General features: G+C 36.1%; 1 protein-coding gene across 4 annotated transcripts in view; it reads right to left on the bottom strand.

The window, feature by feature from the left end:
• TTC7B (tetratricopeptide repeat domain 7B) overlaps positions 1–25,568 on the bottom strand; it is a 115,358-nt gene that overhangs the window by 23,285 nt on the left and 66,505 nt on the right. For 2 of the 4 annotated variants that reach the window (XM_054161914.1, XM_054161916.1), the window contains 4 exons: positions 17,878–17,994; positions 13,714–13,811; positions 3,092–3,232; positions 1,509–1,711 (listed from right to left, as the gene is read on the bottom strand). In XM_054161914.1, coding sequence (XP_054017889.1) covers positions 1,509–1,711; positions 3,092–3,232; positions 13,714–13,811; positions 17,878–17,994 — 559 coding nt within the window. Of the gene's footprint in view, positions 1–1,508; positions 1,712–3,091; positions 3,233–8,367; positions 8,419–10,186; positions 10,352–13,713; positions 13,812–17,877; positions 17,995–25,568 lie in introns of all 4 variants that reach the window. The other 2 variants (XM_054161915.1, XM_054161913.1) reach the window with 2 other exon arrangements.

The raw sequence follows: 25,568 nt of genomic DNA, 5'->3' as shown, positions 1-25,568 counted from the left end.
AACTTTGGTTCATAAACTGTCAGCTTAGAATTGTGAACACAAATATTACAAGTTAATGCTTCAGCTGTTGTTATAGAGGCTGCTACCTCCACAGTGCTGTTGCTATAGCTCTTTTGCCATCAAGATCATATCTGTTTGTAATAAACAGTTAAATATACACAAAGTGTTGAGAAGTGCAGATATTCATCTACATACACAGGCATGAGTAAACACTGCAAACTTCCTCCATAATATAGTTTTGCAATAGTCAAAAGGTCAAGAAAGATACAGCATCTTGTAGTCTTTCCCCACAAGGAATTTTACAGACAACTATTTTCGTAGCATACATCTTTAGCATTTCTATTTAAATAGCATAAATCTCTCAGCATCTCTTCAAAACACCATGTTAGTACAGAAAAGCTCTAGAAAAATAGAGAAAGCTTTTAAAATCAAAACTTTAAATTATAAGAATGCTTAAAAAGGACTGGCCAACCCAGTGAAATGAATAGTTACCCTCCAGCTTGCACTCAGATCGCTTGTATTGGAAGCATGGTATTTATCACCTTGTGTGGCTCTGAAGGCAGCTCATTTCTCAGTCATTCTGAACAGCACTGTGTGTTTACAGGCTACTTATTCAAGGATGGATTCAGAGGAGCAAAAAGATATCCAGAAAAACACACTTTAACTTTCACTGAGCTGTACTGCTTTAGGCAGAGTGCCTGGCTTATTCAGAATCAGGAGCCTTTTGGCATATGTCAGTAGGTTCAAATATCTTGAAATGTCCAAAAGATGGAACAAAAAACTTTTCCTGTTGTGCCCTCCTATCCAACCTTTTGTCTCGTTTGTTCCCCTTAGGGATGAACAAGACATTTCTCTGCATGATTTATAATCACCTAGCCAAAAACCTGATTCTAATTCTGAACAAAAAGACTGGATAAGAAGATGATTGTAGTTGTTCTACTCTGCTCTATTTGAAAAAAAAAAAAGGTTAAGAAAAGAAAGTACTTTTCCTTACATAGTAAGCACAGAATATATACATAGATGTACATATCAAGAATAAACTTAATGCATTTATCCTGGGGAAGGCACCTTTGTACTTAAAGATACACGTTCCTCTGAGGGTAAGATTGATTCTATACCATTGGAAAATCCAGGAAATCACATAGCACTGAAGTAGATAGTCAATTTGTAGAAATCAAGTTTTAGTTCAGAATTAGCAGAATCATCTTTCTTCTAAACTACAATATCAGCTTTTCATTTACCACAAGCCACCTTTATTTCCCAGCACCACTAAAGACTAGGCAGATGTAAATGTCTCTTTTTTGCAATCTCCAATAGGACAGAAATAGTCTTACTGCCTGCAGATCCTTTTCATGTCCCAACACACAATGAAGAGAGAATAAAAATCCAGAAAAGACCATTTCCAAAGCTGTTGTTCTAATAAGAATATAGGTCCAAAACTTACAAGCTGTGGGTTACCCACACCAAGGTATGACAATAGTACTTACAAATGTAGACCCAAGACTTACCAGCCTCTGCATGCTTTTCACGTGGGTAGGACTGATAGATAAGGCCTCTTCATACCAGCGTTTGGCTTCATCGATATTTCCACGAAGTTCAGCAACCTGACCTCTCATGTAGAGAACATAGTGTGACATGGGAAAGAGATTAGCTGCTTCTTGGGTACAGGCTGTGGCCTCAGCAGGCTTCCCAATTCCTATGTAGACTTCAGCTGTGAAGGAATGTGGAGATCAACGAATGATTCTTGCTTCATCATGTCATGACTAGATGTTGTCATGTGCTGTATTTGAAACTAGTTTCATTCCAAGCAAAGGTTATTCTCCTCCAAAAATCTCACAGCTTAAGAGAAACTATTACATGAATTATTTTAAATTATTCTGTTATGCAAGTTTCTTCTCTAAATGCACTTTAGGAGTTTAAAACTCTAAATGGCTGGTTTGAACACCAGACAACTCTTTGTAGTTTGTTAGCTTTAACAAGTTTGGAATATTTTCATTTATTTATTTATTTTTATATTTAAATTGTGAGCATTCCAACACTGTTTAAGAACTGAAAACCCAACACAAAACAGTACACACAGATCCTTACAGTAGGAGAGAGAATGTGATCGCTTATGGGGTTTTGTCAATTTTACATGTAGGTCATTAAGGAAGCAGTAGCAATTGCTCCAGCTACCAATCACTAAATGGCAAGCCTGGTTCTGAGTTTCCTACTTCAGAACAAACAAACTAACAAAATAATTTGATATGAGAAGTCTCCTAGTTAGATAAGCACAAGATGTGAAATGCGTAATTAGCATTCTGATTTGAAAACATTTGTTCATTTCCAAGCATTTCGTCTAAAATAAAACCATTTAATCTGTAACTTTAAAAAACAAAAACCAATTAGGTATATTTAATTTAACATAAATCACTCCTGATTAAAGCAGATGAGTAGCCTGACACACAGTTGTCCAAGTCAGATTGACTATAGGAGAACAAAAGGTTCTTTCAGTAAGTGATTTGCAACTGACAATGTATCTTACATAACCTTTCCATGCCTCTAGAATTTAGCAGGAAGAATTCTTTTTTCCCCCACTATGTAGTAAAACACTGCAGAACCATGCAGGGAGTCAAACAGTTAAATGTGGTATGAGTCTCAAAAAGGAGGCAATTTCCCAATGGTAAACCTTCACTTTTATCTTAAGTATATGTGCTGTAATAACACTGTAAGGAATATTATTGCTGTTTTCTATGCAAGTAACCCACATATACTGATGAAGACACCTTCCAGAATATCTGCTTTGTATTGTACTTCTAGAAGAAAACTTTATTCTGGTTATTCCTAAACTACATTCTTCATGGATAAGGGAATGTTTCCTTTGTTCTACAGAAGAAGTGACTTTCTTGGTAACAGCTGCACTATAAAACTACTGCCTTATCTTACACAAATGACCACACAGATGAGCTCATTTCTTGTCTTGCTTCAGTGCCACACACAGACCCTGAACAAGTTTGATCTGGTAAGTGGTAACAGATTCAACAGATTTATGTAAGTCCTTAAGCTAGCATGAAAGGGGAATCAACAAGAAAGAATTTTACTTTCATAGTACCTGCATGAAGCCATATTTGAGCCAGAGTCATCCAAGGATGAAGAGGACCTTGCTTAGGGGCACTGCTTTGCAGAGATGAAGCGACCTCAGACAGTGCTTGCTCCACTCTGGAAGCTGCTATTGATGTGGCATGAATTGAACCTGTAGAAGTAATGTACCATCATAGACAAAAAATGAAGGCATTTTGCATAAAACAGTTAATCCTGACTCTTTTCATATGGTGTTTTACTCAAAACTCCTCAAGATTTAATTTACACGTACCATGTTGGAGAAGTTTTTTTTAAAGGTCAGGTTCATTTGCTGTGTTATGAAAGCTTTCAAACTGGTCTGAAAGGCTATATAAAATCCACTAACTTTACCCAACACATTTTGGGTTGCTACTATGAATACTCTCTATTAAACTCGACACCTCTTTTCAGCAACGTACGATCCAAAAAAAGGTTTGTGATGGTATCGCACACTGTAATCTCCAGGTTGCTGCCTGCACTTTCATGTTAGTAATTGCTATGTTTTTCCATAGAGTGCAATTAGAGGACTATTTAAAGACTAATAACAGTACAAAAAGAGAACTAAAACATACAAGATGATCACAACATACCTCACCACAAATACACAATTAAACTGCTTTGAATGTAAACCCTAGCGAATGAAGAAAGTTGAGTTAAAAATACGTGGTGGCAAAAAAGTCTCTTCTATAAAGAACATTAACAAAGCACAATATGCATAGGATGATTCTTGCAAAACTAAGTATTTACAAGGAAGATTAGAAGCTCTTTGGGAAATACTACCCTATTCAAAGTACTGAAAATAAAATAGTTCTATGACTAGAGAATATCTAATGGCATCTGGACTTTGGATAGCCAACTACCAACAGCATATTTAGGCTTTGGTTGGTTTGGGTTGGGGTTTTTTCATTTGTTTTGTTTTTAGTCAAGGCAATGAATACTTTAAGCTACACTCCTTGCCATCTAAGCCATCTCTACTTGTTTCATAAATACAAAGTACAAAATCTCAGACAGACTGGGCCTGATTAATAAATAACGTAAGTGAAATATATCATACTGGATCAGCTGAGAAGTCTTCTAAGCCTATCAGCATATCTGTAATCGTCCGTAAGGGCAGGTACCCCAAAAATATTGAATCCTTTACTGGTTGAACTGTACCCCACAAACTAATCCTCATCACTAGAAGCTATGAAATAAACAAAACTTTCACTCTCAAAATCACAGGTTTTCTAAAAATTTTAAGAAGGTATTTGCCACATAAAACATGCATTCTGAAGTGTGACAAGATAAATCAGCAAACCAGAAAAGCAGAAGAATCTCCTAGTACATAGCTCAGTGGGAAAGGGAAGCTTGTCTGAAAGTGTACAGCATGTTTCCCTTTACTGACAGAAACAAGAGCGGTACAGGCCATAATTAGCATTTCATATGACATGAACAAGGAATTGCCCTGAAGATTTGACACAGCATCTGCTTTCCTTTACAACACAAACTCCAGCCTGAAGAGTTGAACATTCACCAAAGTTTTGTCTTATTTTTGAGGGTTAACTTCTGAAGATATGTAAAAGGGAAGTCTAAGCAAGAAGCATGCAGAGTCTATTCCAAGAAAAATGCTAGCCAAGGTACCACAAAATAACACTAGCCACCAGTAGTCTTGTTCTTGTCTGAAATTCATTTCACTGCAAACTGTCACCTGTTAGCTTTTCAGGGGCTAACTGTGAAAAAGCCTCCTCATGTCTCCAGAAGAATTTGTAAAGAGAAAGTGAAATTTACTGTCACAAAGTATATAATCTAATCCCTTCCTTCTGGAATGCAAGTATTCAGTTCAGAATTAAAAGGGACTATATTTTCTGTCATTTAAAATAAGCACTCTGGCTTCTAGCCAGGCCACAATATTTTCATATAGAAAGTGTGCTGTTAGATTTTAAGCCTCTAGTACTTCACAATAAAGCACATATGGCAATATTTTATTAAAATTTTTGTTCAACCATTTCTACATAAAAAATGAGCTATATTACAATAAAATTTGTATGAGTTGCAAAGCCACCTATATTTAAGTTCAAAGGTAGTGGACAGTGAGTAATTCCTATGGAAATTAAGTCCTACCTTAGACTTGATTCTGAGTGGCAAAAAGAAAAGAAAAAGAAATTGAAAAGTATCTTGCTAGATTCCCCCCCTCACACACAATGTCATTATTCAAATAACTTAAAATTCCTGTTTAGGAAAAGTTATCCCTTAACATACTGCAGCAAGTACTTCTCTGCTGAAAACACACATATGCAAAGTAATAGCCTTCAAATGTCCCTACTTCAATCATACTACTAGAAAATAGTTACCTCCTATCTTTCACTAAATTAATACAACTGATATAAAACCATATTCTAAATTAATCACAAATAATAATCTACAATTCAATGTGGACTTAGTAACTGTTTTGGAAGCTCAGTCTGCAGGTTATTTAACATAATCAACTAAATTTAAGCTGCCTCATCCCAAATAAATGGATTCTTGGAGTTTAAGTTTGAAAAACAACATTGAGCAGCATATAAAGAAACCTGATGTAATATTCTGGAGGGTCGTTTGGAAATCCCTGCCTTTGAAATTCTTTATGCTTCAGTCTTACCTAAAATGTAGAAAACTTAAGGATGTTGCTAAACAGCACAAGACCATCCATAACTGGGCTTATTTGTTTGGTTTTGTTTCTTCAAAAATCCTCTTTGCGGTGGCTGTTAAGAGAGATATCAAGCACAGGGCTATAGCTTCCAAAAGGAGGAGGGATGACCTCTGATACAGCCTTGCATATCTAATCAGCATAGCCACTGTGTCCTTTATCACACTTCTACATCTTTGCCAATCCTTTTTTAAAATAAATAACAGTAGTGTTTTGACACTGCCCAAACAGACTTCTTTTAGGTACACTGCACACATGCTGATAGCTCTAACCCATAAACCCCTAAATGTTTCTTTAGTATTGCCACAATTAGCTATCTTCTGACTCATCACTGGCTCCTTCTGTTAAGGCACAATTAGTAAGCTTTCATTTTGCAGACAACTATAAATCATTTAAAGATCCTGTGTACTAAAAGCTTTTTCTGACCTTCCTCCAAATTTTAGTCAACTCTTTTCTTATTAGAACTAACTAACTTGTCTGAAACATTTGTTCCTTGCTCTAACCCAGAGGTTCTCTAAGCCAGGTCTTCATAGTCTCACAGTATCACCACCACCAAGGTTGGAAGAGACCTCGGTATAGTAATTTCAACTACAGCTAGTGAAGATACCTAGTGGTTTGTGACAAAATGAGGGCAGCGTGGATCTTAAGGTCTGCTCAAGGCCTCACAGATCATTTCACTCACTTTCATGTACTTAATTTTGTTCTGAAGTTTGTTTATACTAAAAAGGCCAAATGCAAAACAGTGACTCTATCTGCATGATCTAGAATTCACTATTTAAATTATTTATTGGTTAACATCTGGAATCACAACCACATTGCACAGTGCAAATTGTGACAGAAGGTCTTAATCATAACAAAATGTTTCTAAACCAAAAAAAGGTACCACCTCCTACTCAAGTTTCCTATAATAACATTGTCCAGAAGTTAGAGTTTCTGCTCACTACACTAACACAGTCCCTGCAACAGCCATGGTTATGTCAATGTTTTAATTCAATCTCAAGTAGAAAACCTACCAAAATCCTTGTACAAATGCAGTTTAATCAAGAAGTTAAGTCATCTGACTGAAACCTTTCTTTTCCAAGTCACACCCACAGTTCAACTTCTGTGAACATCAGTGTGTTCCATTTACTCTCTTCAGGCTCTTCTTAGAAAAAATATTACAGGAGAGTCTACATGAAACTCATCTTTTAAATATAATTTATAAGCTACCCCACATAAATAAGCACATTGTGACTTCTTCAGTTCTCTTCTTGGTCACTTCCCAATACATTCTTTACACTGTAGCCTAATGGACATGAACTAGGACATGGACTTTATCAGCAGCTACTGGCATGCAGGCTTGGAGGAAAGAAAAAAAATATTAAAAATCACTTGCTGAAAATGAGTAGAAGAATAGACTGTCATGAAAGAATAGACTCTTCACGAAATACATTCATATCAACTAATGAAACCTCTAAACCAGGATTTCTTTTTATATTGTAACAGAGAATAAACAGTTCCACGTTTTCAAAGTTTCAACATCTACATAAAGGAAAAAGAAAAGCTTAAACAGCAATGCTCATGCAGGAAAAAGGAAAAACCCCATGGTTTTCAACTTTACATGCACACAAAACTAGCAGTAAGAATGTTAGTGGTGTGACGGAACTCTGCTAAAAACAACAATCATCTGATATGAAGAGGCAGTATCTTCTGCAGCACTGAAGTGATGCATTTGATAAGATAGATCGGCAGGTTTCAGCAAAAGTAAGTTTTTCCTATAAAATTTATTAAGTGTTTGAACACTTTTCAAAAACCACAAATTACAAAGTGAGCTTATCTTTCGGTTATGCTTGGAGATGCTAGTAGTTGGGTATGGTGAGTAGTTGGGTATGATGAGAATCCTCTCAGTGCTGAAAAACACCTCCAATGCTTAGTCACTGCCAAACATGCTGGTTTATTTATCTTCTTATTTTTCTCTCCTCCACCAGTTCGGTCTCATGCACTGCCTCATAAAAATCTAGTCTATTACAAAGTAATCAATGAAAAACAATCCCAATATTCAAGGCTAAACACATAGTACTATAATGTAACTGGTTAGAGAAGGGGAACATCATTTCGTATCCTGGTTAAAGCACAACCATCATTATTGATCTATATTCTTCATTCTGGCCTATTTAGCTGATTTTCATAATTTCATTATTTTAAAGTGTACTCTTAAGAGATTTATTCTGCAAGTAAAATTTGTCACTTGTGAGAGCAGTTGCAATGTTGAACTCTGGACCAACATACTTCTTAGGAATAGCAGTGGCATAAAACTTTCTTTACTACAATGTACTGGCAGCTGGCCATTATGTTATACAAGACCTTGCCAATATATCTTTATTTGCAGTCCTCTAGAAATGAATACTGCCTCTTTAATTATTAAATGCAAGTGTTAGTTGAGTGCATTTAGATCTCGTAAGATTACAGCCCTAGGGGTGACTGAATGGGCAAAGAGCATCAGCCTTGCTTTACATACTATCAAAGTTCTATTGCTGATGGACAAAACGTGTGTTTTGTGGTGAAGGAAAAGGTGATGTAAGTCCTTAAGAAATTAGTAGAACTGCATGATGAATACTACTTACAAATTGAAAAAGGGGAGTAAAAACCATGAAAGTAAGCATCGGATGGACTGCCTTTGAACAGAGCAAACCACAAATTAAAATCTACAGTAAAGAGGGGGAAAAAATAAAATACATATATATACATATGTGTATGTGTGTATATATATATTAAAACAAAAAAAACCCAAAACAAAACCAAGAAATCCCAGTAAGCCAGAGGATTTCTGATAATCTTCTAACTGTAAATCAGGTTTATCGGGTTTCCAAGGATACACATAAATAAATAAAGAAGCATATTACTGTTTACAATATGTATTTTCATAAAGCCTTTGCTATACCTCTAAAATCATGCTCCTGATCAACATAAATTGGAAACCAAATCAATAATATAAAGTGCCTTTTTCTTCTATCAATAGAAAAAAATTAAATGAGCTGAACAAGATACAAGACATGAGATTTTCAGCCGTGGCTAACTAACATGCTATGAGCCATCTAGGCAGACCTCTACTTAAAGATGAGACCTTTAACTTTCATTAATAATTTATACTATACAAAGGACTCCAATATCTGCTTTTTTTCATAGTTCCACTTCTACTTATGTATATGGTGGAAATTACTTTCCCTGAGGATACAATAGTCTTGAAATGGAAAACTTGTGCTTTACATAATGGATTTTGTGCCTGGGCTTCTGCATTGTTTGCCTTCATTTTTGAGTGGGTTCTTATTAACTTGTAGCTCTGCAAAGAACAAGTTATTTAATGCTAACTGGGACGTACTGTTCACAGAGTAGATGTGAGTAAGTTCAACTCCCAACATCCAAACCTCTAATGGCAATTTACCAGCTACTCAAATGTTTCAAAAAGTCAGACTTCAACTAACTAAACCTCTGTAGGACACAGATTTCCTGGAGTCTAGAGGAAACACTTTTCCCTAATTTCCAGTTACAGGCTTACATCTGAGCTAGTGTTCTTAAAACTCCGATCTTTTATCAGCTGTCAATTAAAGACTAAGTGCCAGAAATTAATTTCTTAAGACTGGATTACAGTAAATGCAGTGACAAAACCAGCACTATGCATAAGGCTGTGAGTGAAGGGCAATTTAACAGAAATTAAAAGCATTTAGAACAAAATGGCTGGAAAAACTGTGTTGATTTTAGCCTGCCGCCTAAACTTCTCTGGCAGCATTACTGTGCAGTTTGTATCCAAACAACATGGGGACTGATCTTACAGCATGTTTAAACTGGCATAATCTCAATAAATAGAGAAGCTCTTGATTTGAAATACCATAATGCTAATTTTCACTCCTTTAATACCTGTGAATCATTCCAATATGCCCTACCTGCAGTACGAAAATACAAACTGACATTCAGGTGATTTTTAACTTCATCTGAATTTTCAGGAAAGATTTTGGATGCATTTAGATAAAGGCTTTCTGAAATTCAGTTGTTAATAACTGCATAGAGAATAAGGAAACTGTGGAAATGACAGTCTTCTTAAGTAAAAGATGCCAGTAATGGAAATAATTTACATCAGTAAATGCTACAAAGCAGTCTTGGACAATAGCCCCTCTGACTAAACACCTCTTATGACTGTTACAGATAATGATAACAAGTATTAAACACATCTGTAACTTTACGTCTTTTAGGATCATTAAAACAGTCTTGTCTGACGAAAGCCGTAAACCCATTCAGTATTTAATGAAGAGCATCTTAAAAGGCCAGATTACACTGACCCTATGTTGAAAGCTAAAATGTTTAAACACAGTTTATCAATTATGAAGATTATCAGAAAAAAATACAGCACAAACTGACACACTCATCAGGAACACAAAGCCACTTTACAGTGAGAAGGTGAACAGGGCTCAGGAACTTGGTCACAGTACGGAGAAGCTGCATGGGGCCAGACAAAGATATCTGGTTTAGGATGAGGATGAGCAAGATGAGAAGATACAAACAGTTGGAGAGGAGACTCTGTTCTTGAGAGAGAAGATGAGGAAGTATCAGAAGCTAAAAAATGAAACAAAGACAACGATAAGGGTGCGGGAGGGTAGGAAAGAAAAAAGATCCAACGGGGTTTCATGGAGTCATGGATGCAAAAAAAACCAAAACAACAAACCAAACAACAAAGTAGTATTGGTTTCAGTATATAAGCACCACTTCTGAAAGCAATACTAAATAAAAATAAAATTACCCTGTACTCATATATAATCTCCTTCCATACTAAACTAGATTATAAAAAAACCCAAACAAACAAAACCAAACAACAAATTAAGCATGTTGTAATGCATGAATTTCTAACATGTACTTAAGGGAAATAAAGACCAGAATTTTAAACTCAGCTACTGTTGTTTCTTCCTATGATAAACTTAGTGGACTGCAACCAATACACAATAAATTGAACAATCTACTTTTAAAAAGATGAGTGCAACTTACCTTAACTAAAATAGCCAACTCAGTCTCAAGTGATTTGAATATGCACATCAATCTGTGGGTACGAAACGCGCCTGCCTTCCTCTAAGATTTTACTTCTATTCTAAAATGTTGTTTTCCCCTCCACATGTATTTACTTCATTAATAAATACAAATATAGGTGCATGCCACTCATAATAAAACAGCTGATTTGCCACATTTATTGATCAGGGCATTGGAATTAGCCATCTATCCTTTTAAGAATTTCACAATACACTCTTTTGATACTTCAAAGGTTTCATATTTAAACATTTAATAATTTCTCATTATGGGATTAGTAAGAGCTCTGTATAAATGCCTTTTAAAGCTTCAATTTCTGCTTAAGTGTCATATCTAAGAAAAAGAAGGTTTTATACCCATTACAGCTTGATGTCTTTATTTTTTAAAGGCTTAAAAATTTAAACTGCAAGTCAGTAAGACTTCGGATCTAAATTTAAGCTCTCGTTTCATGGTACTCAGACTGGTTGAACTGACTAGACAGTCAAATGGGATCATCATTATAGGTGGCAAGCGAAGTTTGGAAAGGGAAAATGTCAAATATGAATGTGTATACACACATATACATATGGTAGCATTATACTGCATAAAGAGGAGGGGAGGAAACATTACTGTCCTAAGAGAATTTTATCCAATACCTTTCCTGCAAACCCTTATTTTAACATTTGTTTATTTATTTGAATGTCAAATTCCTTCTGCTTTTCAGAACACTGGAGATCCACAGAATTTGCACATGAGCTCTTTCAGCCTAGAAGGGTCTACTCAAATCATCTATTGTTTCTACAATCCATCTTTTGTGAACAATGTTGTTTTGACAGCCTGCTTAAAGTTTTCTCACTTGAACACAATGATAATCTTGACTTCTTTTATTCCTGTAGTATTGTAACCTTTCAATTTCTGCAAAATTTTGACATTATGTTCTGGATGAAGAATTTTGGACAAAACTTGAATATGGTGCTTTTGTATGAATACTACGTTGTGTGCATCTTTACTACATATATATAAAGTAGATAGAATAGAATAGAATAAACCGGGTTGGAAGAGACCCTCAAGATCATCGTCGTCACCATAATTTCAGTACTGATTGGTACTGCAACAAAGTTTCTTCTGCTAAAATTGGCAATGAAAAAAAAACCCACAAAGCCCCCCAAAATACCCAGACCTCAACTCCCCCCAAAAACATTAAAAAAGAGTCCCCACCAAACCCTTCCTCTACAATTAACTTTTATATGAAAAAAATCTAAAAAGGACCTCACATTTTTAACTTGCCCTTATGGTCTCCTTGACAGTAGAGATAACATCTAAAAACACAGCTGAGATTCAGAAAAGAAGACAAATTTGAACTGCTATAAAAAACAGAATGTATGTATAGATTTGTTTCCAATCAAGATATTGGCTGCAGGATTTGAATATGGGGCAAGCTTCTTCTAAAGCTTGCTGTTTTGGATGAGGGTTCATCTTTACATAAAAGCTTTAAAGAATATGAGTCTTTAAAAAGCACCAATTCATTATGCTCTCACAACTAACCAAAAAATCCTCCCAGAACACCCCTCCCCCCCACCCCCAGCCAGCATTTTAAAAAAAGCATAAATTATCTATATCTATGTCTATCTATATATGTATATGAAATCTTTTAAATCTAGTCATGTCCCTAAAATGAAATAGAATTAAACCAGAATATGGAATGATCACTACAGAATGATATAATGCAATCTTTCACATTTTAATTATACGAATACAATAAGGCAGAAAATTCCACATTAGGGGCCACCTAAATTATACCATACTTCATATCATATATCATATACCATATCTTCTTGCAAGGTGACTTTGATATCTGTAATCAAAACTGTTTCTCACTGCAGTAAGCACTGAACACTTTCAATTAACTTACATTCAATCCAACTAACTTCCAGAAGTTAAACATCTACACTGGATTTTATTCTATAGCACAATTCTTAACCAAAGAGATACATTACACATCTATGCATCAGTGTGTTTTAATTGATAGGCTAAAAAACTTTCCCATGAGTTGTTTGTGTCAAAGTGCGACTAAGAAGAAATTCACTTCTGATAGGTGCCAGGAAAAGCACGCTACAGTGTTGGGATAAAACCCAGGACACAGAAAACTCAGTATTTGGAATGCAAGTAACATATTGTACAGGTTTTTGGAATTAGTATTATCATGTCAATTCCTTCTGCAATTTTCACAACATGCATGGCTCACCTGATTTTTGGTTACATGATTTTTAAGGCATATCAATTTGCATAGTGATAACCTAATATATTAAAATAGGCAAACTATATACTGTAAATATTTATGGACCTGTAACAATCTTCACTTTTATACAGTGCACCTGTGCACCACAACTTTTAACATATCAAAATACCACACTCTATATGACTTGCAATAAATTTTGTCAAACCTGTCTACAGTAAGCCAAGCCATGCATGTCATTATGCTTTACTATGTATTACATACTTTAATTAACAATGATATCTTCAGGTGTTTTGAGATTAAAAATGTTCTCAATTTTTTCCCCCAATTTACCTTTTAAAAGGAAAAATATGTGCAAATATCAAATGGAGATGAAGATACAGGACTTTGGCAAATAGTTCAGCATACTAATTTTTACCCCTTGTATAAGCAGAGTAATTTTTATCTCTTGCATAAGAAAATCTCTAATCACAGCAGGATCCATACTGCAGATATTTTAATTTACAGAGAATGTGGTCACTAGGTACTTTATAAATGAAAAAGAAAAAATCTTGTATTACACAGTATTTCCACTCATATGACAACAATGCCAATATGGTTGCAAAATGAAACAAAAAACCCTCATGTAAAATCTAGTCATGACCAGACCGTTTTACTTAGTTTATTGTTCAAATGGAGTTCTTACCTGTTTCAGGATCACTGAAATCTGGTAATGTAATTGTATTGAGCTGTCGTCTGTCGGCAATAGCTCTGTCTAACAGGCTGCTCCCACGTCCAGAATCACTGCAACGAAGTACAGGAATTGTAAGCTACTAAAACATAACATTATATACACAGATACAAGTTCAATACTGCCCTCCTCCCACAAAGGTTCTTGCTATAAAAGTTCTTGCTATGAACAGATTTAGTACCAAACAGAACTTACAGGCTCAAAATCTGATTCATAGCTAACAGCTTTACAAAAATGATTTATTGTACCTTAAACATTTACATAACGTGAGGTACAGTTTTTACAGAAGATGAGAAGACAGATGTAAGTTTGAAAATCCAAACTTTTCCCAGACTGAAGAGAAACACTAAATTCAGGACATCTGATTTTAAGTAAATCATAAAGATGCCATATCTCTATTTCATAGAGAAAGGCATCACTTCTATCTACAGAGTTTTGTGGGTTTTTATTTTGGTTGTTTGGTTGTTGCTTTTCTAAGTACAAGTGTAAACACACACATTAACTGCCTAATGTTGAATTGGATCTTAATAACGCAGTAGGAAGATTATGAATATTACCAACACCTCAGGAACCTAAGAAGGAGCAGTGTTTTTTACCGACTGCTCCTGTGGACAAACACTTCATTTCTTCTTTAGCTGTAACTCGGTATGTGTCCTTTGGGCTTCTTGTTGATATACTTGCTGGAAAAATAATTGGTCCTAGAACTGCTATTTAAGATTCAGTAGAAGAACAACAGGGACTGAAGAAATAAGTGCTCCTTCTCCTTAAGATGAGGCAAGTGTTGAGACACACTGACAGAAAAGTGTGAGGAAGCACATATGGGCAGTCCTCCTCTAACATTCTGTGGTTAATACAGTAATGACATTTTTAGGATTGCAAGTCTGATACTATTCACTATTAATTAATGATTTTTAAAGAATCTCATTAAAAAAAAACCCCACTTCACAAACTTAGAAATAATTAAGTTTAAAGCAATTGGACTGTAAGCCAAACTTAGCAGAATGCAAACTTTTGACTTTTGTCTGAACCTCGCCAAAGAGAAAAAAATCTTCGCACAATTCCTAAGAGATTTTCATCAAAACTGCAAGGCTGGAACTCAGTCTATCTTTGCCTTAATTTTAAAATTCCTTCCTTCTGAATGTGAACTAAGAAAAGATCAAGAAGCTAACCCTTTATAGCTGCATAATTCAAACACCAGTGAAACAACTTCCTCTCTTTGTACAGTTGTTTCTAAAATGGTATGAATACAATTTTTCATTACCCTAACATTACTGCATGACTGATTTCCTTACAAAATGTTGCTATTATAGAAAACCCCAGGATATGGAAGGGAACTTTCCAGGACACAGGCTATCAGCTACATATTTTCTGGTTAACTGCTGTATTAATGACTTCCTCAATCCACAAGCAATGACATGTCAAATGGTGCTGACAAGGAGAGCCACACTTAGCAAAAACATCTTCTAAGCACTGCACTGTCATTGTGGTTTGTTCTGTTTCCCCAATGCAAACTAAGAACTGGAAAAGATTTGAACTATTTTCTAATGAACTTCAAGCAGCAAGCTGAAGATAAATATTTACATCTTCCAAGCCTTGCACAACAAAGTAAGTTTTAAATTCATATGAACCATCTCATGAGGAAAATGTTTTTATGCCTATTATAGGCAAAAGAAAATTATTCTAAATCAGCTGAACAAAAGTAAGGCACAGAGCTGCACTTAGCCTTTACTTTGTGTGGTATATCCAGTTATACAAAATTTATTTCCATTAGTAAAGTATTATTGAGGACACTGAATCCAAGTTTACTCCACAAAATCTGATTAACTGCAAGAAGAAATACCTAACATGAAACACAGATCATGAAAAAAGTGTGTTTTTGTCTCACTGGCAAAAAAATACATCAAAATAAGTTTTCAGTCTAAATCAGAACAGAAAAAGAGATTTCAAATAAGCATATAGGATATTAAAATCTTTGAAAAACAGCATTTAAAAAAGGTTTTGAATTAGTAAAAGACCTTTTATTATTGGCTTAAAGAAGTATTTTTTAAAAGCTTAAATTATTTCCAGTGGGATACAGTTTACAAACAGTACTTTTCCACAAAACCAAATCTCTGTTACAATTAGAGAGATTGGGAAAATCTACAACAATGATGCATCATCATTCTTTGGTGTTTGGAATATGGTTGAGTGAACAGGAATTTCCAGTCACATCATGGGTCTGAGTGATAATGGTTATCCACCCAGATACAGATCACCATGATACAGTATGAAGGTATTCAGCCCTTACATTTCACACAGACCATGCAAAGAAAGGTTAGAGCTCGGTATTGATATCTGTATTGGGGAAACCCGTCTCCTTTTATCATAATTATTCACAGCTTCTGTCCATTCCATTCCTAATTTTACTTTGTTACCATAAACCAAAACTTCCAAGAAAGGCTTGAAATATCAAGATGAAAAAGCAAAATAGAAGTAGTCCCTGGTCATTTTTCCACTTAAAATGTTCTTGAAGGACAACAGTTACATGGGAGTTACCAAACTGTTGTTTGAAGCTAACATAGCTGAGAGTAAGTTTTCACAGCTGCTGCTGCTATCTGAAAGAAGCATTACTTCACATATATTTAACACAGCTCAGCAGCTCTTAGCGCAACCACCACCACACAAAAAAAAGGCAATGACAAGCCATGATTAGAGCCCTGATCTACATAGAGGATGTAGCAGCAGAAATGGAAGGTAAAAAGTTGGGCTGCAGTACACGCAAGGCCTCACTGAAATTAAGCTTATATAGACATCAGAGCAGAGCATTCTGACAGGAAACTCTTAAACCTCCTTCCCCCTAACCAGCCAACTAAGTTAGAAGACAAATTCTCCCTAAGGTCCCTGCTGCTAGTTCTGTGACTTTGAGCTGAAAATAGTTCACCTCAACCTTTTGGATTGCTGCTGACAGGCTTTCTACAACTCCAAGTCCTGCTCCCTGCTCAGTATCAAAGCCTCCCAGTACACTGATTGTCTCATGTCTTTTCCCAGGTTTTTCCTGACAAACCCTCCCTCTGCTTTCTTGCTCTGAAGTGGTCACTAGCTTGCTAAGGAGAGAAGTCATTTTTTCCTCTTCAGCCATTAGGCTGCCTCAGTCATCTTAAAAAGATGCACAAGTATCTATCTGATGCCACCTGGCACAAAACTCTTCTGCTGCAGTACCTCTGCTCCAGAAACTATCAACCTGTCAAACAACCAGATATCAGGAAATTCTGCTGATCCTCTTGTCTTCTTCAAGTAGTTGATAAACATGTTGAATAGTATGAGCATGGATTTCTGCAATGTAGTGCCTGTTTATTTCAAAGCTTATCTAAATATATACAGAAAAGGACCTTCACAGAAGCATTTTGGAAATGCTTCCCAAATAGGACTACATCAATTTAACCAAATACTTGCCAATACCTCTGAAGAACATAAACAGACCATTCTTTAAGAAGTAAGACATACTGACTTTGCAAGCACATGATATTTATACCTGTGACTTCTGACGTTTCTATAGTCATAAATAACATCTAGTGCTCCATTTTAGTCATTGAATTAAATTTCCATGATAGGAAGCTCTCCACTAGCCAATATAAAAGGCTCTATAATGCAAATTGGGGGACAACGAGTAAATCAAGAAAACACCAGTACTGTAAGCTCTATCAGGGATAATGGCAACTACTCAATCTCTGTAATCAGTCCTCATTGCTGCAGTTTACTATCATAGAATCATTCAGGTTGGAAAAGACCCTTGGGATCACCAGGTCCAACCATTAACCCTACTGTACCAAGTTCACCACTAAACTGTATTACTAAGCGCCATACCTATACAACCTTTAAACACATCCAGGGATAGTCACTCAACCACCTCCCTGAGCAGCCTGCTCCTGCTAGCTTCGACATACCTTAATTCACAGAATTCTGAGTAGTTTCTGCATGTCCATCCACTGTTGTCTTTACAATTTAGTCTCCAGATTCCCAGATGATTAGCTTGTTCACACAAAATACCAAACCAAGTAAAACTGGAACTGCTGACCTAATATTGCCCAAAAAGGCTACTGAGCAAGGTACTGAGCAGCCTAGAATTCTACAGCATCTTACCTTGGGTTAGTGAGATTGTAGCAGGATTTCCAAATCTGCAGCATGTGTTTACAAGTAAGGAGTGCTTCATCTGGGCCTCTGCACAGAGACTCCAATTTGACTTTTGTAAACAGTAATCTGGTGAAAAGAGAAAGGAAATTAAAAGAGAGAGAAAAGAGATTCCAATTCAAGCAAAACATCTTTAAAGATAACCAACATCACATCAAGATGAAGAAAAAAGAACTTCAAAGACAGTGTTAAATGTTTCATGAATTGCAATAAAGTCAAATATGTAACATCAAAGTAACAGTGCTTTTTAAAAGATTACCTTTTCAACCACACAGAAACAATAGTTGACAAGACTTTCATTTTTTTAAGTTAAAAAAGAAAATACAGTTTAGTGACATCAACAGGACCACTGAAAACAGTGATTCATATGTTGAAGAGAGACAACTTCACTCAAGAAAATCTTCACTACTTTTATAAGAAAGGATTTTCCATTAACTGCCTGAGATAACAGTTATCTTACATATAACTCATAAAAATAAACAACTGGGTATTCATGCAAGTTACTTCCCTAGAATATCAGCTTTTATTATAGGAAATGGAAGAGGCTATACTGAAAGACAGTCAACACTGGTGAAGTCAGCAAGAATATGTTACTCTGTGTTGCCATTAGCAGGCACGAGAATTTATGTTTGACTTGATTTTTGAGAATTTTAAACATTTACAAGTGACACCCTGAAGAAAGGACATCCTTCATCAAATATGCAGCAAACAATTCATAATGGAAGCAAAAACATTTGCTGGAAGCCACTATAAATTAATCCTGATTTAAAAAGTTGATGTTTCTCATGGCAGCAAGACCAAACGCATAGCCTCCTAATATGATCACTGCATATTCCTTTTACATTCCAATTATCAGTAGAAGATTCTCCACAGAGATTAACATAGATATCTTCCTGGATAACTAAAGAATATAAATGCAAAAGACAATAAAGAAGCCAGTCAACTGGTATGCATATTCAGAGGAATCACAGCATCTGGATAATACACTGGAAAAATACTTATTTTAAAGCACTTTTTAGTGAGTTGCAAGATTAAAGAGCACAAAGCAGGAGGAAAGTATGCATATAAAACTGTTAGCCTACTTTCTGTTTTTAAACCCAGGTGTGTATTTATTGCAGTGCAGTGTTAATCATTCTAAGTGAAAAATTTGTATGATTGGTCATATGGTTTGTGTGGGAAGACTGAGAAGAGTGTAGAGGGTGGGCATGTGTGAAAGCTCAGAACTTTCTTATCCCAAATACAAACTTCAATGCTACTAATAGTAACTGCAAACTGCCAGAGGGTTTTCTCAAGAGTAGGAAACGATATCTTGTGCCTCAGCACGTTACAATAGCTAAAACTTCAGTGTTGCACTGTATGTCCTTTGCAGAAACTACCCAGCATGTGTATCTAAAAACGAATCACACTATTTTAATTGTACAATGTGTGTGTTGGTGTGAAAGACAGGTTGCTTAGTTAGTTTAACAGAATGAGCAACCTGTGGATAAGCAAGGCAAATATGGAGTCTTCATTTGATGTCTCGTAGGAGTGTAAAACAGGGTAATCACTTACACCAGTTTAGCTTTCTTCCTACCAGTAAATTGAGCTTGAGTATATAGGAAACTATATAGATAATTTGAAGTCATATTTCATTTGGCAGGGTGGTCCTCTCTAGATATTTTAACTGCGACTATACTGGAGGAAGAAAAACTGTCCAGAGCTGTCCATTGTTTTACGCAAGAGAAGGAAAAATGGCAACATGTTCCTCCCCTCACGCTATTTTACCCTTAATACATGTATCACAGTATAACTAAGGTTGGAAGAGACCCCAAGGATCATCAAGTCCAACCTGTCTCGACAGACCTCACGACTAGACCATGGCACCAAGTGCCACGTCCAATCTCCTCTTGAACACCTCCAGGGACGGTGACTCCACCACCTCCCTGGGCAGCCCATTCCAATGATGAATGACTCGCTCAGTGAAGAACTTTCTCCTCACTTCGAGTCTAAACCTCCCCTGGTGCAGCTTGAGACACACAGCCCTGCCCAAACCACAAGCCTAGACATCAAAACCCAAATCCAAAATCACAGGAATCTACCTCGTACAATTCCTTTCCTGTTTCTCTGTATGTAAAAAGAGAGTACTTTCGGCAGAGCCTACAGAAGTTTGGTTTTTAAAAATGCACGGTCATAAAACATTTTTAAAAAGTTATGGAACATGCCACATTGAGGTATTGAATTTGCAACTCATCCTAGAAGGAAGATAACAATAATATATATATAACAATAATATATACCTTATTATATATAGTTTACACAGAGACTGAATTTACATTAACAGCCTTCAAGCTCTTAAGACTTTCAGGAATTCTGCAGCAGAAAGGCAGCGCAGGGTCAGTAAATCACTAAGGTTTAGCATTCAAGAGCCAAAAGAAAAAATGAGCAGAATCAGGAATGGAAGGGGATTTAATTGCTAAGAAATAATGTAAACACATACATAAAATAGCAGGAGTCTCTGCAACAAAAATCTAAGAACCTGATCCACTAGTATAGGATTCAAAACCCAAGATGTTAGAAGACAAATGTATTTCTAAGAATTAAAGCAACACAGCAGTTTTGATGGCTTTGGAGAATACACACATGCAACATCATGCCTGTTTCTTCTGCAATCAAGGGGACTGGATGGTTGTATGTTTCCCAAAATGGAAACAAAGCATGATGGACAGGGACATCTTCACACTTGTTTTTAATACACTAGGAAAAATCATGAAGAATGGGTAAAACTACCCAGGACAGGATTACAGAAATCAAATTGTATATTTTGTGAGTATCATGAATTATCTGGGTGTGTATGTTTGTAAGAGTCAAGAGTTTTAAATTACTGGCACATGGTGCAGATCAAAACATGAGCAAGTAACCAGAGCACAGAACAGCAGGATAGCACTCATGACTAAGAATGCAAGTACTGAGGAACAGACAATAATCAAAATAGAAATGAAGAGCAGAACAATGTGTGTCAGTGATGTGTCAAATTGGAATAAACGTAACAGCTAACAAGAAGATAAGTCTGTTTAGTTCAAATCCTTAGGGAACTGGAGGCAGGTAAAACATTTTATGTTCTAGTAGATTTAATGGGACATTTGTTCCAGCACTAGTGTTTGATATGGATGCAGATCTTTAACATTAGAGAAAAATAAAGTGAATTGTATCATTTTAGGAGACTAATTACCCAGACACAAAATGGAGAACAAATCAAACCGTTAAGTGGAAAGGCTTAGCTATTCTTGGAGCTAGTAACTGATAAATTTATGAAACAGCTACTGAAGCAGCAAATTAATCCATTACTCCAAGACTATCCTAACTAATGAAGACATAATAAAACAGCTGCTTGTAACCTAATCCATATGTTACTGGATTTATATTTGAAAACAGAACAAAAAGTTCCGAATGAGTTTATAACTAAGACATTGAATTTCAGCAACACACATCCAAATAATTTGAGTGTGAAGGCTAGCAAACATATTCAAGATACAGCAGAAGCCTGGTATTTAACACAAAGCATCCCCAAAGAACATATTCTGTGTTGTCTCAGATATGAAAACAATGACAAGTGAAGAATAGGAATAATTTGGAAATAAGCTTAATGCAGTAAAAATCAATCTGTTTCTTAGGATATGGAAGCAGTGACATGTAAAGTTGTCCTTTCTAAAGGGAAAACTTTACATGAAGTATGACCACTTTAATGACAGGTGAACAGCAACTACACTTCTCATGATTTTTTTTCCAAGAGGGAAGGCAAAGACAAACATATACAATCTTAATAGCACACAAAAATACATACTAAATCAGCACACAAAAAAATCAAGGGAGTATTAGATAACACTTTTAATGGAAAAATGAGTTATAGTTACATTTACTAAGAGACTGTACCAAGCAGCTGTGTAACAGTTATTCCAAATCAGATCCACCTGACAGTCAGGTTCATCAAGGTGAGACATCTGTGAAGAGGGCAGATGCAGTTTTGGAATGTACTTGTTGGAGCAGAAGGAGAAAGAGACAGTGCCATTGCACAATACCCCAGTGAGGCCACATCTGGAATGTTACAAATAATTCTCATTACAACAGTTAAAAACACACATGAGAAACTCCAAATTGGGGCAGCTGCAGAGAAGGGCGGTGAGGTGACCAGCTGACTGGAGACTCCAGAATAGAAATACTTCATTTAGTCAGTCTAGCAAAATAAAATCCAAGAAAAAGTAGAAATTCTATCTACAAATACAGATGAGACAAGGATCATGAAGGGAAAAGAACAATTTATCTAGAGGGCAATATTGCCACAAAACCAACTATATAAAGGCCATACAGATGATTGAAAACATTAAGGCTGGAAATTTGGTCTCAAGATTATAAATGAAACTGCTTCCTCACAGTTTGTTTTGGATAGACTGTAAAGGTAGAGCAAGTCATCTAAGCTGTTAAATACAGCCAATAAATTCATGAAAGCAAAAATTCCAAGTAGTAAAGACTGAGCTCTGCTATGCAACAAGTAACACTATTAGTACTGAGAACCCTCAGTTCTGTCAGTGGACAGCTATTGCTCACCTGTTTTAAAACCAGCCACTTTGCTTTTGGGATCAAGTAAACAATTTTTGTATGTTGCTGTGAACTGCATGAGCACACTAGCTTGCATCAGCCATTGCTGGTTATCTGTATTCCTCACGCCACTGCATGGAAAAATCTGCCTTTCATTCCCCAATCTTTATTCAAATCTGGCAATGCTATTACTGTTCCACCAGATCTACCTGTCTAGCAGTGTCACTCAATACAACGCAATTAGGAATCTTCCTAAAGTCCCTCAGGCTCAGAAACCTTCCCCATACCCTGATCAAAACTGAACAGGATGCTCTATTTCCAGTTAGGATGGGGAGTAAACTTCATTATTACCCTCTTATTATATAAATTATTTAAATTGTTCAGGGCCTAAAGAATCTAAGGATAGCACAGAATCTGTGCATAGCACAGAAGGTACGTGCTGTGAAAAATATGAGTCCTTCATCATAACACACAAAAGCCTTGATGAGAACCCTTTAAGGTCTCTTCTGTATGCAGTGAGGTCAAGCTACACATATCCTTCACAACACAGCTATCCCTCTTCAAGAAGCTAAAATTTTTAAAGATACATCAAATCCTTTTATTTACAATGCAGGATTAAAAATGCAGCTACCTTTGTTTGATGTTTAGCCTACTTTCTGTAAACTTTAGAAGTTTCTATTAAAAATTACTAAGTAATTTAACAGTTTGAACAAATATTGTTCAACACTGATGATTTGAAAGAATCTAAATCTATTCACCTTTCCTAAAGTTTTAGCAAGTCACTTCTTGCACTCAACAATTACATATACAGGAGAAAACTTTCAATGAAACATAAAAGAAATTAAGATGTAGGAGGAAGTCAAACCATAAGAAATTCAGTTTTATTTAATTAGTACATACTATCCAGCATGTTCCCTTCTGCCAGTCTTGCAATTCCTCACTGCGGTGGTTTGTACCTGTCTGGGGGCCAGATGCCTACCAAAGCCACTCTATCACTCCACTTCATAGATGGACAGGGGAGAGGGAAAACAACAAGAGGGCCCTGGGTCAAGATAAGAACGATTTAATAAAGCAAAAGCAAAGGCCACATGCAGAAGGAAAAGGAAACCAAGACTTTATTCACTATGTCCCACCAGCAGACAATGTCCAGCCACTCCCCAGGAAGCAGGGCTTCAATATGTGTAGCTCTGGAGGATAAACACCATCAATGAATGCCCCCCACTCCCTTTTTTCTCTTGGCTTCTATATCTGAGCTGATATATGGTATGGAATACCCCTTTGGTCAGTTTGGGTCAGCTGGCCTGGCCATGTTCTCTCTTGCCCACCCCTCATCCTACCACGGTGGGGGAGATGCTGGAAAAGCACAGTCTTGGTGCTGTGCAACCACTGCTTAGCAGTAGCCAAAACAGTAGTGTTTTATCAACGCCCTTCCAGCTCCCACCACAAAACATAGAGCTAAGAAATGTGCTATGGGGAGAACTAACTCCATCTCAGCCAAACCTGATACACTCATAAATAAATAGTTTAGAAGAAAAATACCAGAATTAAAAAGAAAACCCTGAGTTCCCAGTGTTTACCTCATTCACAGTCCAGAATTTCACAGCTATTTACTCTATGCAAGTTTGTAGCTTCTTTTAAAAGAAGGTAGATTTGAGTCCTGTAAGACTATTCACTTGGGAATTCCACTTGAATCCACCATGATGCTAATTTACATATAATATAGTCTCTTAATGAAGATATATTAAGTCTAATATCTTAAAACAGCACAGGAAACTTCCCCAAGAATTTGTTCAGAAGCACACCTCAAGTAGGATTTCTTTTTTAAAAAACAGCCTATAGAGGAACAGATAAAGCCTTGGCACTCTAATGTGGAAATGCATCACAGAAATAACTGACAAGAAGCAAATAAAAATGCCAGCAAGTAGGTAATTGAATATAAGCCTCTAACAAAGCAATTATGTTCCAAAAATTAACAGAATCCTTCTCACCAGACATGATGCAGGTGATTCACTACATAAAGCAATGGTAAATTATACTGAAATAGTTTGTGCAGCTCTTGTTTACCTGTGATGAAAACTGGCTACAGTTCAATAGTGCAACAGATAATGAATGGCTTGAGAATGTGCCCTACTTTCAGAAGCCACCAGTACTGCAGAGGGCCTAATAAAGAATTATATAAAAACAATGTCTGGAAACAAATAAGGACTCAACTCAAGAACAAAAATGCAGGCTTAATGAAGAGGGTAAATGAAACAATCTACCATATGCTGTGATGGTTTCTCCAGTTTCTGATGTGTTCTTATCAAGATCAGACATCCTCTGAAAGGTATGGTTTAGCTAAATCTATATTAATATAAAAACTAAAGTAAATTTAGCAGATTCTGACATATAGGTCAAGGGTTTTAAAAACTGATCCTCCTGGCTTCAAACTCCAGTAATTTGCACATCTGCTATTGACAGCTGTCCCTTTAATGCCTGCTTAGAAAGCTTACAGCTTCACATTAGCCAAAGTCCAAAACATCTCCATGATCATCAAAACATAAAATGACACAGTCACAAAAATTTAAACTACAGGGAGAATGACAACACAAAACTAGACAGAATATGAAATACTACAGTTTTATAAAGACTTTGCTTACACATTCAGTGATTTGAGGTGCATCATTTTGATCATAATCAAATTACAGAAAGAAATTCACAGAGGTATATGCTGCAATTGCAAAGTGAATCTTCATTCTACTCCATTTTGAGTATTCAAGGAAAGTTTCATCAGGAAAGATATAAATATAAACCAGGCATTACACAATTTGTTATTTCCTTGTGCTTTCTTCTGAATTTCTGTAACATTGCTACCCAATTAATTTCTCTTCCCTTACCCTGATGCTAGTTTCCTCTTTCCCAATTAATCACATCTGTTTCTCATTTTTGTTCAGTGTCAACAGTCAGGAATGAGTGTCCATTATCCAAGTTGCATTTGCAAGCTAACAAGACACGATTACTGAGATGAGATTACTGAACAATTGCCAGCAACGTCTATTTAGAAACAGCTGAAAAAAATATACCTATCAATT

Source organism: Dryobates pubescens, chromosome 5 (genome assembly GCF_014839835.1).
Source record: "Dryobates pubescens isolate bDryPub1 chromosome 5, bDryPub1.pri, whole genome shotgun sequence".
In the NCBI taxonomy this organism is placed as follows: domain Eukaryota; kingdom Metazoa; phylum Chordata; class Aves; order Piciformes; family Picidae; genus Dryobates; species Dryobates pubescens.
Note: the sequence above shows the minus strand (reverse complement) of the source record. Positions and strands in the feature narration are given on the sequence as shown.